At 32.7% G+C, this 14,739-nt stretch overlaps 3 protein-coding genes across 3 annotated transcripts; 2 read left to right on the top strand and 1 right to left on the bottom strand.

Annotated features, from left to right (window-relative positions):
* The first annotated feature begins 253 nt into the window (after positions 1-253).
* LOC108578972 (protein MAK16 homolog) lies at positions 254-1,787 on the top strand. Its single transcript, XM_017942397.1, has 7 exons — positions 254-368; positions 433-479; positions 552-695; positions 772-1,084; positions 1,171-1,419; positions 1,500-1,577; positions 1,650-1,787. The coding sequence occupies exons 1-7, from the start codon at positions 354-356 to the stop codon at positions 1,785-1,787; spliced, it is 984 nt and encodes a 327-aa protein (XP_017797886.1). The 5' UTR covers positions 254-353.
* A 1,314-nt stretch (positions 1,788-3,101) lies between these two features.
* LOC108578933 (post-GPI attachment to proteins factor 2-like) lies at positions 3,102-4,358 on the top strand. Its single transcript, XM_017942352.1, has 4 exons — positions 3,102-3,323; positions 3,403-3,664; positions 3,740-3,937; positions 4,190-4,358. The coding sequence occupies exons 1-4, from the start codon at positions 3,159-3,161 to the stop codon at positions 4,321-4,323; spliced, it is 759 nt and encodes a 252-aa protein (XP_017797841.1). The 5' UTR covers positions 3,102-3,158; the 3' UTR covers positions 4,324-4,358.
* A 7,620-nt stretch (positions 4,359-11,978) lies between these two features.
* On the bottom strand, positions 11,979-13,755 carry LOC108578995 (integrator complex subunit 12-like). Its single transcript, XM_017942420.1, has 3 exons — positions 13,336-13,755; positions 12,214-12,535; positions 11,979-12,124 (listed from the first exon to the last, which is right to left on the bottom strand). Exons 1-3 carry the CDS (start codon positions 13,753-13,755, stop codon positions 11,979-11,981), a joined length of 888 nt encoding a protein of 295 aa, XP_017797909.1.
* Positions 13,756-14,739: the final 984 nt, after the last annotated feature.

Raw genomic sequence — 14,739 nt, 5'->3', positions numbered from 1 at the left:
TACTTTATGCTCAATTTATTATATTTTGTTTTAGTAACAATTGCAGCATTTATAACACTTTATACTCAACTAATTTCGCATTTTAACTGAATCATGGATGTGATTAGATTTAAAAAATACAAAAATATCAAAAAAAGTGTAGAATTGATTTTTGTATCTTGATTGCAATGTGCGTCAATAAACCTTTATCGCCATCTATTAATGAACTGGCTGAATTTGAAACTAAACATAACCTGTAGCGTTTAACAATATTTAAACGCACATGTATGCCTTTCATAAGGAGAGTGTTTTGACAATATTTTAATGACATCTATAAGAACTTTTCATAAAACTTAGCTTACTACAAACGTAAAATGCAGCACGACGACGTGAGTATATTGCGAATTACTTACTTTAAGTTCTAATATTTTATCTAACCCTAAATTGTTATAGGTTGTGTGGAGTGTTATCAATAAATCATTTTGCTCTTTCAAAGTAAAGTATGTATAACTTGGAAAACATAATTAGTAAATCTATACATCATAAATTCGTTAAATATTTTACTTTTACAGTACTAAGACACAGAGATTTTGTCGCAATGAGTACAATCTTACAGGTTTATGTAGTAGAGCATCCTGTCCTCTTGCAAATAGTCAATATGCCACAATTAGGGAAGAAAACGGTATTATTTACCTATATATGAGGACAGCAGAAAGGTATAAAGTTAACTACAGAATTACGTTTTAAAAATGGTCTAATATTACTCTAATCTATGTACATTATTTTTTGCAGAGTGCATTTTCTAAAAAATTCATGGGAAAAAGTAAAACTATCTAGGAATTTTGAAAAGGCAATACAACAAATTAATGAAAATTTATTGTACTGGTCTGGTTTTATAAAGGCAAAATGCAAACAAAGATTTATAAAAATTACACAGTACCTCATACGTATGAGAAAATTAAGGTTAAGGAGGCAAAAACAAATCATACCAATCCAAAGAAAGATTGAAAGAAGAGAAAGACGTAGGGAGGAAAAGGCTCTTATAGCTGCTAGGTTAGAAAATGCAATAGAAAAGCAACTTATGGAACGATTAAAACAGGGCATGGTTTGTAGTTTTATTATTCTAATTATATATACAAATGTTAATACTTATTTTTTTAAATCTCATTAGGATATTGCCTTCTTTTTTAGTACAATGATATTTACAATTTCCCACAAAAAGTATTTGACAAAGCTGTAGAAGCTGTTGAAGTTGAAGGTGAGAGTGAAGCTGAGAGTGAAGAAGAAAAAGAAACAGAGACAATTGCAAAAGAAGTAGAGCTGGAATTAGAAGCAGATGAAAGAGAAAGAGAAAGAGAAACAAATGAACCACATTTTGTAGAAGCAGAAACAGAGGATGAGAATGAGGATGACGATTTTGAGGTTCAGGAAGTATCTATGGTAATTTATACACTGCTTAAGTATAAGTTATAGTTTTTTGTGTCAATAACTCTTGTATATAAATTCATGTGTTTAAATAGAATGAAGATAGTGATTCGGGACAAAAGGAACAAGTTGAATTATCCAGTGATTTTGAATCTGAAACAAGTGATATTGAGGTAAGAAGTATTACAATTATATTTACCTGCAGTTATATTACGATTATATCTGAAATTACTATATCATTGCAGGATATAGTACCCTCTACGAGTAAGAAAACGAAAAAGCCAACCATTAAGAAAGGAAAATTACAAAAGAAGGCCCGTCCAAATGTCGAAATTGAATACGAAACCGAGAAAGAACCGTATCAAAGAGAACGAGCACGATAAATTTTTAATTAGGACAATTGTAATTGTATTTCTAATAAAGTTAACAATTCTTACGATACTAAAATTTATTGTTTTATGTATTGCATAACTTTTTAAAAGTAACTATAGATTTATTTTTTATGAACAATATAAAAATTTAAAATTGGCGCTAGTGTGAAATTGTTACAAAACATGTACAAATTCATAGATGGCATCTCTTCAACAGAAATTCACAGGCTAGCAGACGACACGTTTGTACACAAGGAATAAGGTAAATTCTTTTGATTTTCTGCATGGAGATCATAAATGAACATGAATGAATGAATTGCCATCGAAGAAATATCAGCGCCTATATATTATTATTGATTTGAAACCGTGACAGTCTACGAAAGCTCCAGCATAAATGCAGCGTTAAGAAGTTATTTAATTGCTCATACATTATGTGTGCTGTTTATCTTTTATATACTGATTCAAGTGTATGCCTACTTTTTTGAGCGAAAAACAATAATACTCTAATAGAATCTGAACTGATCACTAAATAAATTAATAGCGCAGTTGCTAAATGCATATTTGATGCATTGTTGCGTAGATATAACCATTTGAGTGAAGTAACTTTTTATATACCCTAAAGTAAGTAATAAGAAAAAAGAAGAAAAATGTTCATTTGCTGTTCGTTAAAGAATTAACAGAGCTTTCGCATTGAATTGTTTATCGTGCAAATAAAGTTCGGTCATTTTATCACGGATTCCGTGCAGAGGTATTGAGGTTCATAATAAATTGCCTCCAGGCAAATGTCACGAACTTTGAGTTACCCGTGACAGTGCCTTTTGTTTGCTATAAATAGAAAAAGTAGGTTATCCGTAAAATCAATTCCAAAAATAGAGCAATTAACTAAATATATTTATTATTTTAAGTATAAAATTCGAAGACAGAGATCCAGTGTGTTGCATCGTATTCTGGCCGCATATTTTGACCATTTTTTAAAATTGTTTCTCTTTTATTCCACGAATTACTTAGTATAACATATTTGTTTTAATTATCCAATAAGAAAACAATTAAGTATACTAATAATCTAACTGCAAGTAAATTTCATTGTGATAAATGTGAAATTACGTTTGCATTCACTTTAATTGTACTTATTAAATATTATAATATACTGTCTGTCAAATGAAGTATCAACTTTTCTCATAGTGTACTATTCTTACTATTGTATTACTAATATAAAACTTATTCTTTATTACAGACATATTATGAAACTGAAAGAAGTTTTTATAACTTTTTATGAAGATTAAAATGAGACATGATCCTGATGTAGACTGAGTTAGACTCTAAACCTCTTTAAGCTCTCCTTTTATTTTGTGCATAAATGCCAAAGTATTAGATAGTTACACTATGGAGCAAAATAATGTGGGAACCAGCAAAAGTTCCATATACTTGGCAATATCATTTAAAAAATTATGTGTGGCAACAGTGTCTTTACTTCTTATCGCACTTTTAGTCTGTTTTGTTACAGCATATATCTTCCAGCAGGACGACATTCATGAAACACACTGCAGGGTATGAATATTATTTATTAAGATATTACAAATTTGAATGCTACATTAAATATGTTAATTATTTTTTGTTTTTATTTTAGGTTTATAATATACTTCCATCGATCTCAGCTATTACTGGTATATCCCCGCAAAGATATTTGTGGCGTATAACTGTAGCATTGCATATAGGTCCTCGGCTACTTATTGCTAGTGTATATCATTCATATTATTACAAAATAGTTAAAGCAATTGAAGATGTACCTTCCAAAATTATGGGATGTAGACTTTTAAATTTATGTTATTGGTTAAGTATTGCAGAAATAGCAACTTTATGTGGTGTTACATACATCTCCAACAGAGAATAGAAAATTGGGAAAACATAATATTACAATGTACTGTAACATAACTAGTAATTGAATAATAACTATCATTTTTCAGCTGTGCATGAGAAAATTTTCATTGCCTTCATGATTAGTTCCCTGACGTATATGCTAGCAGCTGTAAGATTGGGTCGTCTTGTAACACCAAATGCACGAAGTCTTCAATATAAGCAAGCGCTTTTTATAACAAGTCTTATTAGTACTGTTGGACTTATTGTTTTCTTCCTAAAACACAGGCTATTGTGTCATGACCTGGGTAAGAAAATGCACATTTTTAATAAAATTTAATAAATTAGGAATATTAATATCATACATAAAATTTAGGCATAAGTACTAATATCATCACATTATGCACTTATGTTATCATAAAAATTTTATTCATTTCTAAATAAATGTAAAGTAAATATTCAGAAGTAATAATTATAAATGAGAAACATGTGTAAGCTTAAATATTAATAATGTTTAAGGCTGAACTGTAGACGACTTATTATAATTTTTTTTCTAACAGCATTTAGCTGGTTTTCCTTATGCGAGTATGTGATTGCCTCTGCAAATATGGGTTTTCATGTTACCGTAATTCTAGACTTTCCCAAGGAGCAGCTGGTTATTGGGAATGGTTTACCTGCCTTAAAGGTGGATTAACTTGTAATATTTTATACTTATTATCTTATTATTGTCATCAGAGTGCCTACTGCCACTGTCTGGAAGTGCTATTACCAAAAGTGAAAAGGTATATAATATTATATTATATGTAGCCGTGTATCCACTAACAAATATTGGTAAACATTTTTTAATAAAGTAGGTGTATACAAAATGAAATCAAAAGTTCAATGAAATCAAATTTTCTGAAATTTTCTTTTTTTAAGAAAAGAGGTCTTAAATGTGAAATCTTCATTGCACTTTAATTTACATTTTCTTTTATAAAATTTAACCAGTTGTAGATTTATTAGAATCTCAATTTATATTTATAAATATTTACTGTGATGTATCTATTTAAATAGGTTTTTCTATTAACAAATGTTTCATATCTTTGGTGGATACAAGATTTAATGCACAATATCTTTTCAATTAACTCATTTCAACAAAATAATACTCGTTTATCTATCACTGTGTGTTACACTACTACAAATGTGTAAAGTATTTTATATTAGCATTGCCTCTTAGTTATTAATAACTTTCATTATAAGTACACGTATTTTCCGATCATTTCTATATGTAAAGGACAATTAACGAGAAAAAAAAAGGAAAAAAGAATCTAGCGCTTCCAAAGTATGGCACTGGTATCTTCCCAGGCAATGAAAAATCTTTAATGGCCTTTTAGATAGTGAAAACTTGTAGTGATACCAGACAAATATGTATCCTACATACAAACAATATTAAACATTATACAAGTCCAGAGTAATTAAATTTCATATTTAATTTCTATGTATAGTCCATTCGATGGAAAAGAGAATTATTAATAGCACGAAGGAAGCATTGCTGCATGTGCTGACTTATTAAGAATTTTAAACTTGCTTCCCTAGAAGTTCTTTATAAAGTGAGGATTCTAGTCCATAATTAATTCTAGTCATTTATGTTTTTTGATCTGTTTTAAAACATCGTCATTGTCACATCATGTCATGAATTTTTGACGCATTGTTAGCATGTAGGATGCATTTACATTAACGTGTCTTTCGCCTTCAATGAGGTACGTTCATGAAATGAGTGTACGCAGTCTTAATTTAAAATATAGTAGAAAATATTGTTCATTATTGTACAGCTGTAACACCATCAATATATTTTATCGCGTATAAATATACACGAAACGTACGTTGTGTAGAAATGAAAAAAAAAAGAAGGAATAATACAACCAACAAAGGGATAAGTTACTCAATATTTACGTAACATGGATTATAGCAATAGTATGTTACGAATGTAAGGATTAATACCTATGTTTATATGTAGCATACGATCTTTAAGTGCAACACGATTGGCATTTAAATAATTACGACGAAAATAGACGAGAATATGCACACAGAAAGTGAAATTGATGATTAACTTGTATGATATATTCCCGACCAAAGCACGAATATTACGTCCAAAATTACGGAACAAATTAACGAAGTTAATTCGAATAACTATTTGTACCAAATTTTATAACCAAGAACCACATTTTCCCTTTCAAAATACTCGTGTTAATATTTCACAGAGAGTATTAAGTAAACAAAAAAGATATATATGAAAATGTTTGTGATAAAGCACACTACTGTACGTATTGGAATCAGTTTTATAAATTCCTAAGAATGTGTGTAATACTCGAGATACACTAGATGAATAAATCACCGTATTCTTTGCAAATTTTATTTTAAACGCAAATAGGAAGAAATATATTTACATGGTATATTTTCGTATAAGAAGCCATTTTTTTAGATTTTTTTAAGATTTTTGTTATTAATATACTGGCCGTTGATATGTTTATGTATACGTATACAATAAACAATTGCAAAATAATCCTTCTGTTAAAATATACGAAATTATTAAATTATAGGTAGTTCAGTTGTCTTAAGTGTTTAAAGGCACAAGAAAAACTAAGTCGCGTACAATCACTCGAGCAACATATCTTGATGGTTCCCATTGTAATACGAACAAGCGTTTGTACTCGTTTGTAATCATGATATAGAAATAATTTTAAAGGGTTAAAATCAGAGGTTAAAATCCGTGCCAAGTGATTGTATTAAAGATACCATGCTTGTATCTTTATCCTATTGGCATCGAATCGTCGATGACATGTAGATTGAAATCGAGCTACACAATATCTTTAATGAATCGCTTATTTCTGATACCCTAATTCTGTTTCTACCATTTTTATAGCGGTATCGTTTATAATTTTACGTCATTTGAAAAATTGAGCGAGATTCCACGTTTGTAGCTACTCGCTACTTGATGCACACAGATGAAACATACACTGTCATATATTATCAAATTGTCTTTATAAGACAGTTATAAAAATGTTTCTTCTTTCTTTATGTCGTACAGGATTTTTCCAGACAAGTGTTACACATTTTGATATTTTGTTTGGGAGATTATGTGAGATCAATGTGATGCGAGCATAGATCTTGTTTACATACTTCGAGCTGTTGAAAAGATTATTGCCATCGTAATAGATTCATGGTATGTTTAATAAAAATAGGTACTATACGATTTATTAAATTGTCCTCGCTATGTTTCTATTAAAGCTTAAGGACCACGTTTTCAATATTCTTGTAATAAAGTTTGTGAATTTGTTACGATTGCAATAATTCGAACGACTTTGCCATTTATTTCGAGTTATAAGCTACGGTGTTAAAATCGAATTTTAAGTTTTATAATTCTTGGATAAATATACTCTGAATAATGAAATGTAAATAAATAGTAACTGTCAATTTTTACACGAACAATGACGTTAAAAATATTTATAGCAAACAGAAGTGAACATATATGTGATTCAATCTTCAATAATTCTCGAACAATCAAAATTAACTTGAAATAAATTTCAAACTACACCCAAGAATTAACTGTACCGGTATCTACTAAACTCTGAATTCTTTGTCGTTCGAATGAAACCTATTTGTTTCTGTAATATATTTCCATTCATTACGATCTCCTGAACAATCTTTCAAAGTCTCTTACTCTCGTTTCGAAATAACTTTGTATCTCACAGCTCACGAATACACAATCGAGTTAATACATACATTTACACAGCATTGTAATCCAGCGTTGTTCATCTCAGTATCTGATTGTATAGGAAGCTTGTACATAATTGTTACCGTTATATAAACGCGCTCGATTTCAACGAGCGATTTCCCGCGGTCAAGGGACAAAGAAATCTAACACGGTTTATGTAAAGTAGTATCGCGTGGTCGGTGCCAGAGCGCACAATGCATTGATGAGGTGCAACTTGGAGCAACCTTGACATGTGTCAGAATCTTTATTTAATTGATGTCGGCCACTTGGCACGATGACACTGTCATGAATTAGGCTGAACGTCCCCTTGCGTGGCTCAAACAGGAGGTTTATTATGTAAAGTAGCGCAAAGCGGGTTCTGGAGCAGAGTGATACCACCACTAATTATAACGATTATATATTAAAACCGCCACTCTTGCACTTTTCTCCTCGTTATGCGTGTATATAGAAGAAAAATGCACAGACGCAATCACACACATACACTGAACACGCGTCAACACGTACATAATTGAGGATATAGCAAGAAAAACTTTTTATCGCAACTAATGCCGAAATTAAGAGGGATAATGGTAGATAAAAGGGGGATCGATGATTAAGTTTGCAATTATAGGCTACGGACTGGTGAAAAAGGCTGGGGCCAAACTTTATCAGAGACCCACAACGCTCATTTAGGCAACGTGGAAACTTTTAACGAACGTATGACCTGAAATAACTCTTTTTTTTTTTTATGAAACAATTTTAGTAGTAAAACGTTATCTTTGTTTACGGTGAAAATTCAGTATATCCTCGCTTCATTTGAAGATCCTTTTATTCGCTGCATGTGAGGGTAATATTAATATTTGCTTTTGCAACAAACGGTATGTTACATTGGAAGTTATAAATAAAACTTCATGTATACCAAGAAAATTACTTTCGTACTTACGTTTGTTAAAAGTTTCTGCCTCGCTTTGAAGAGTGATCCATGTTCCTAAAGTTTGGCACCGTTTTTTCTATCATCCTATATACAATTCTTCTCGTTGCATGCATGCACGCACGTTAGTACTTTCGAGAGGAGCTTTTTACCACCTGGTAACACGAGTACTAGTAAAAATCTCGTCTTTAAGGGTCGAACTTTTAAAAAATCACAGAGGGAAATAACGGGGGAGCTTCTATTACAGGAAACACGTTCACACCCTCAGAGTGACTAAAGTGATGAAACATGAACGAAACCGATTCAAATAGTTATTCTATTCGTAGAATATTGTTCATGCCATTCATTTTTCTCTCCTTTTTTTCTAGAAGTAACGTAATTTAGTTGTGAGCTGGTATCTTTCAGTATAGTTGTTTACAAGTGAATAATACCTGTTTTCTCGTTAACTTTTGTGAAAGAGTTTAGATGTTTTGAGTGCCAGGGGCTTTGTAGATTACATTCGGTACTTTAATTAGCAATAAATGAAATAACGAGAGTAACGAAGAACATATCGATTCTGTAGAACGTTTGGCGAGTCTATATGTAGAAACTGCGTATCAACGAATTAAAGCCATTGCAATCAAAATGGCAGGAAATTAGAGAAATGTCTTGATTCGCGCTTCGTAGAGGACGAAAAATCTCGCATGTTTTCCATTACTAAGTTTCCTGTCGAAAAGTACTTTTTCCGTTTTCTAACACGTTGAAACGGATACTCGAATAACTTTTCCTTCTTCGATGCGCGGATCATGTAGAGTCGGAACTTTAGACGGTCGACAATTCTGTGATAATCGGCACAAATAGCTGTCTTACGATAGTGTCTTTGTGTTTGTATAGTAGTACGCAAAACATACGCACGGTCTTCTATAGGGTACCTAATTAAGCTAGTGTAATTAAGGAGTAGTGATAATTAATTTACATTTCCGTGAGTCTCTTACCTCTTATTTTTTCCACTAATAGTTTTAAACGATACTTGGTTCCGAGTTGCAAGTCTATTACATGCATTATCACAGAATTCGCTCCTGTTCAGAACACTTGATTTCGTGGATAACACAGCCATTTTGCAAAATTTGGTCGCTATGCTGAAAATGAATGAAGCTTTTACACTCGATAAACGCTGTGGAATTTCATTGGAAAATTGTCCATTGTTATTTTACGATTGTTCTAGATGTGAATATAATTATAAAAGTATTTTTATTAATTGCGAATCACACCTACATTTTCTGTAGAAATTGTCGTTTACGTTGGCTGTTATTATGGCATTAAAAAATTTCGTCACTGTAATTGAAAAGAATTTGAGTTCCATATTGCATGTAAAATATGTATTTCGTACGATGGAATTAATAACAGTTACAATAAACATTGAACTTACCTCTGAGAAAAGTTCAATAAAATTGTGTCACAGCATTGGTACTCAAAGGGTTGAATCACTCAATTTTCATTCTTCGAGCCAATGTCTCGAGCTACTAGAAATGGTATCCAATGCAAACAGTTGATTTGTCGAACGAAGCGATATTAGTACCTTTTTATTCCGTTAGAAAAGCTCAGGCAACTATTGTAAATCGTAACGGAAATGAATACGATACCTAAAAGCGGCAATGAGGCGTGAGTAAATTACATTGAACGGCGTCCGATAGAAATTTCCTCGAATCGATATTGCCAACGATTATAAAAACGTCTGAACTCGTGTATTTTCCATTTTGGAATAATTCGATTTTCCGCAAGTACTCTTACTTTGCCCGATAAAGCGATTCAATTTTATCCACTTTGTTAGAATGTACGTCAGTCGAGCGTAAAATGACTTGAATTTTTTCGAGCCTTTTTTCAACGAGTCATTTTCATAATGACCGTCACAACTGTGGGTTATTGAAATTGAACGGCGTGCTAATGGGACGACGACAAGATTGAAAGAAAAATAATAAAATGTCCGTTTCCGATAAAGCAAGGTGTGTTCGCGGGGATCTGTAATTTTCTGGCGCCTCACGTGCACGCTCGATCTTCTCTCGTACGCACGATCAATTAGAGCGAAAGTGATCGAGCATCCAGTCTGACTAAAACTTCGGCATGGCTGCCGAAGGTAATTGAACTCCGTTGACCTTAATACAGAGAACGAACGAGCAAACGGAACGAACCGTGCGACAGTGATAGAGACATCTTGTAAATTGCCAAAATAGAGGGGTGAATGAATGACGATTAAACATACACTACCGTTCATAAGTATTAGGACATCTGTTATGTTCGTAGAGAAAGTATTATAAGATTTAAATTACATTTCTTCGTGAAAGTTTAGTATCGTATCGTCACTTTAATACTACAACTAGACTGGTTAGTGGAACAACCGAGTTTTAGCGTTGAACAAAGGGTTGATTTTAAACTTATCCGTTTAATATTCCGCAGTTGCGAGGAAAATACGACTTCTGATACACTTATCCGGAAAATGTCGATTTACGAAAATTTAATTATTGTCCTCTTTTTTTAGAACTTACGAATGGAGTTATGGACGAAGTGTGAATTATCTAGTGGCAGTATTAAGGTGGTGATATATAAGTGAAAATACATGTGCTCCTTATACCACGAGATTCCAAACTGACTAATTTTTTCTTTTTAATATTAACCCTCCGTGGGCAATCTTCGGCGACCCAAGTGAAATTTCACTCCCGTATTTATTTTTATTCGAAACAATTTCAAACATTTGACCTAACGTAATGTAGCGTGGAGACTTTGATAAATACTCCAGAATTTTTGCAGATTTTTTGAAAGCTTGAAACAATAAAAATGTTAGACTTGGACACAAACTACCCAGTTTGCCTACGAAGGGTTTTATAAGGACTGTTTAGATTTAATTCACATTCAATAAGTGTCCCAATACTTATGAACAGCAATGTATACATGCATTTTTTCGTTTTCTTTTTCCTTCTAATTTTTTCATTCTTTTTTTTTGGAAAAATTCGTTGGTTTGGCTGAGTTGGTGTAGCGTGACGAGTAACATCTGTAATCGACTTAAGTAATGTGCCCTTTACCGTGATTAGAGTGTTCTTTCGCGGGAGTGAAGTGTGAAACTGCGTGGATTTGGTTGAAAGAGGAAAGGAGATAAGGAGATGGGTTTTCCCTTGTACATGTAACGAGTAATTAACTAATAAAGCGTACCGTGCATGTACCTTGGTTCCAATTTTTCTACCTTTACCGTTGATGTTTCTTTCTCTTCTGAAGGATACTCGTAGTGGCAAATTTTGTCTTCTTTGTTGTTCAATTTGAGAAATTAATAAATGAATGGTTAGAATATTAACTGTATTATTTATTTATTTGTTACAAGTTTGATAATACGATTTAAGAATATAATTTCAAATGAATTCTTTTACAATTGGTACACTGCCCAAATGATTTTATTGTTTAAAAGTTTGCGTTACACTGGTTACACTGGTTTTTGAATATTTGCTGAATTTTTGAGAATGTGCATACTAAATTTCATTACCAGGCTAAGTTAAGAAAGTATTACAGAGATACAAAGATAATTTTCAATAAGAATCGAGCGAGGTTAAACAGTGTCACTCTAGTCATGAAAAGTAATGTAAATAAGAAGTGATAGTTTCAAGTTTCAACAATGAATTTATTTATATGTAAAAGCTGATGACTATTGGCAATACAATTGTTACTTAACTACGGGACGAGTTACCGAAAGCTTCGAACCAATTCGTTTTTTTAGGTGACTCGAAGATGCAGTTCTCGTCATCTTTTGGTTCAAATGGGAAGAACCTTTCATTGGCATAGTATCTTCCGTAATTTTTTGAGAAATTTCTAAAATCGTAAAGGTATTTTTTATCATACGTACATATGTAAACGAATATAAGGAACGAATGTATCGAAAATTGCATATACATGTTTACCAGATAAAGTTTCATCACCGATACTCGTCTCGTTCTTCAAAAGATTCCCATTCAATTTTCCCAACTTCTCCACTTTCATAGAAGGTTCCTTGATTTTGCTCGCGTCGTTGGCTGGATGAGATCTTTTCACTTTCTTTTCATCGAACGCAATGACAGAGTTTACGGAAGAGGTGTCCATGCATTTTCTACACCGCCACACGATTCTGGGATCGTAGACGTCAATGTCGACGACAGGAGGTTGGTGACACAGGGGATGGTAGACCTCTTGACATTCTTGACACTCTAGCAAAATCAGTGGTCCTAACTTCGCCCCGTTACAAATCTTCCATTTCACCGGTAAAAGGAAAATTATTGCGATCAAATCTGTTATAATCTGTCACAAATTGAAAATTAACCCCTAACTACGAACATTTATATTTGACCATTTGTCACAAACGTATTTATTCTCAGACTACTTAGAAATTTCAGAAAAATACATTTAATAATACAACAACAATAATGTACAAAAAAGCTGGAGACAAACTTTAGGAGGACGTAGTACTCGTCAGAAAAAGCAAAAAGTCTCAATAAACAGGGGTTCGAAAACCATGAGTTTCGGAGTTACGAGATGTTTTCTACTATAAGTCTGTAACGGAATAACAGACTCTATTCCATATTTATTTAACAGTAAACACAATCGTACGCTGAATGATGTCATACGTTTACTTGCATAATGCTACTACGATTATGTCTACTCTTTTTGGTTAAGTTTTAGAAACAGAGTCTGTTATTCCGTTACAGATTTACAGTAGAACACATCTCGTAACTCCGAAACTAATGGTTTCTGAACCCATGTTTATGAAGACCTTTTTGCTTGCTTTTTGTCCCCATTTTGCTGTCCCCAGCTTTTTCGTACATCCCGTATATCCACTTACTCGGGCTTCGAAACCATTTAAATTACGTATAAAAATTTTCTCGTACCACCATAGCTAAAGAAGATAATTATGTTGCCTGTTTTACGCGACCCACCCTGTATGTTAAATTTGTATTTAACGATAGAAATATAACAACTGTACATCAGAAATACATGTTGTGACAAATTTTTGAATAAATTCAATTGTTTCATAAAATGAAGTTGAAAACCTTGCAAAGAAGTCCATCACCGGACCCTTCGTCGGGAATAGATATCCTTGGAATGTCCCCTTTCTCACCATAGTCTTCGACGTCCACGTTAAACGTTTTCATCGGTTTCCAATTACTTTCCGCCGTATTATTTGGCAGAATCGACGGGTTTCCGGTTTTCCTCCAAGTATTCTCCCTTTTGCGCGACGACACCTCCGATTTCTCGTTCGTGAACGATTTGCTGTTGGTTTTCGTATTTTGCAAAAATTTCTTCGGCATCCTGGCCATCAAAGTTTTGTCGAAGCCATACTTCCTTTCGATGGATGTGTCCAGCATTTTCCGAAGTTTCTCCGCGCTGTCGTCTTCTGTCGAGTGTAGCAACGCCAACGCGTTGAAGAAATCTTCATCGATGTCAGAAGCATCTTCCGTATCCTCGTACATTATGCACGGTCTAAAAACAACTTTTCTTTGGGACATTTTACCTGATCTCTTTTCTGGAACTCCGTCAAAATTATTGTGTTTCTTCAAAAATTTGAGTGGATTACGATTTTAAATCAAAAGAAAAGTGTCACATGTTAAATTTCATTTATTGCTTGCTATGTCTGATTTATCATCAGAAGAAATGTCCGAATTTAAACTGTGATACTTCGAGTGAGTAAATTTCTGCTGATGTTTTATAACGTTGCAGTTAAGTAATTTTCCAAACAGAAATTTTCTTTTCGCTTTTTTCAAAAATGTCACGTTTTCGGCCTGTGAAAGTTTTCTCGCGAGGGTGTAGTATGTACAAAGTATGAAAAGAAATAGTATCGGTATAGTATTTTGTCGGATTTTTTTCAAACTCGAACTTCTTCTGTTCTGAGTTTTACTGTATGCGCGAAATATGAAAAAATGGGCACGTGTCTCGAAGAAATTGATTTCAATAACTGTAGCGAAGTATGTAATTTACGTGTAATATTCTGTTCGCACGTTTTGTGGAATTTTGAAAGAAATTTTCAAAGCCGGTTACTCGCGTGTAAAACTCGAGGTAAGGATACTTTTTCCTGTAGAAACCCTGAATTATAGTGCGATAAAATATGAAAAGTATTTTGGTGCAAATAAACGAGGAAAGTTGGTCAAGTCGATATAACCAAATTGAGTTATAATACCTTTCTGCGAAGTGTATGTTGTGATCAATATTTTGCATGGCATAATCTCTCGAGCAACTTTCCTTTTGAAGTGTTTATACATTTTTTAAGATAGACAACTATAACAGATTATCTTTTTAATTCTTTTTACAACTTTTGTAAAACTGAAGTAAACATTAAACTAACGTAACATTTTTTAAGCGGTATAAGTTCATTTATTCTTATACATACTGAGATAGTTAAGGACTTGCGTTTGAATTAATTGAAAAATATTGGCGAACTTGAATAATTTCATCTAATA

Source organism: Habropoda laboriosa, unplaced genomic scaffold, assembly GCF_001263275.1.
Source record: "Habropoda laboriosa isolate 0110345459 unplaced genomic scaffold, ASM126327v1 scaffold30, whole genome shotgun sequence".
Taxonomy (NCBI): domain Eukaryota; kingdom Metazoa; phylum Arthropoda; class Insecta; order Hymenoptera; family Apidae; genus Habropoda; species Habropoda laboriosa.
The sequence above is the reverse complement of the archived record's forward strand: the minus strand, read 5'-3'. Positions and strand labels throughout refer to the sequence as shown.

What these genes read in the sequence shown, in the direction of transcription:
- LOC108578972 (XM_017942397.1), top strand. An exon ending in TATATGAGGACAGCAGAAAG is followed by an intron (nt 696 to 771) that starts GTATAAAGTTAA and finishes TATTTTTTGCAG; the next exon opens with AGTGCATTTTCTAAAAAATT. An exon ending in AACGATTAAAACAGGGCATG is followed by an intron (nt 1,085 to 1,170) that starts GTTTGTAGTTTT and finishes CTTCTTTTTTAG; the next exon opens with TACAATGATATTTACAATTT.
- LOC108578933 (XM_017942352.1), top strand. Translation starts at nt 3,159, where the DNA reads ATGGAGCAAAATAATGTGGGAACCAGCAAAAGTTCCATATACTTGGCA. An exon ending in TTCATGAAACACACTGCAGG is followed by an intron (nt 3,324 to 3,402) that starts GTATGAATATTA and finishes TTTTTATTTTAG; the next exon opens with GTTTATAATATACTTCCATC. An exon ending in ATACATCTCCAACAGAGAAT is followed by an intron (nt 3,665 to 3,739) that starts AGAAAATTGGGA and finishes ATCATTTTTCAG; the next exon opens with CTGTGCATGAGAAAATTTTC.
- LOC108578995 (XM_017942420.1), bottom strand. Translation starts at nt 13,755, where the DNA reads ATGTACGAGGATACGGAAGATGCTTCTGACATCGATGAAGATTTCTTC. An exon ending in GTGATGGACTTCTTTGCAAG is followed by an intron (nt 12,536 to 13,335) that starts GTTTTCAACTTC and finishes GTGAAATGGAAG; the next exon opens with ATTTGTAACGGGGCGAAGTT. An exon ending in CGGTGATGAAACTTTATCTG is followed by an intron (nt 12,125 to 12,213) that starts GTAAACATGTAT and finishes TTACGATTTTAG; the next exon opens with AAATTTCTCAAAAAATTACG.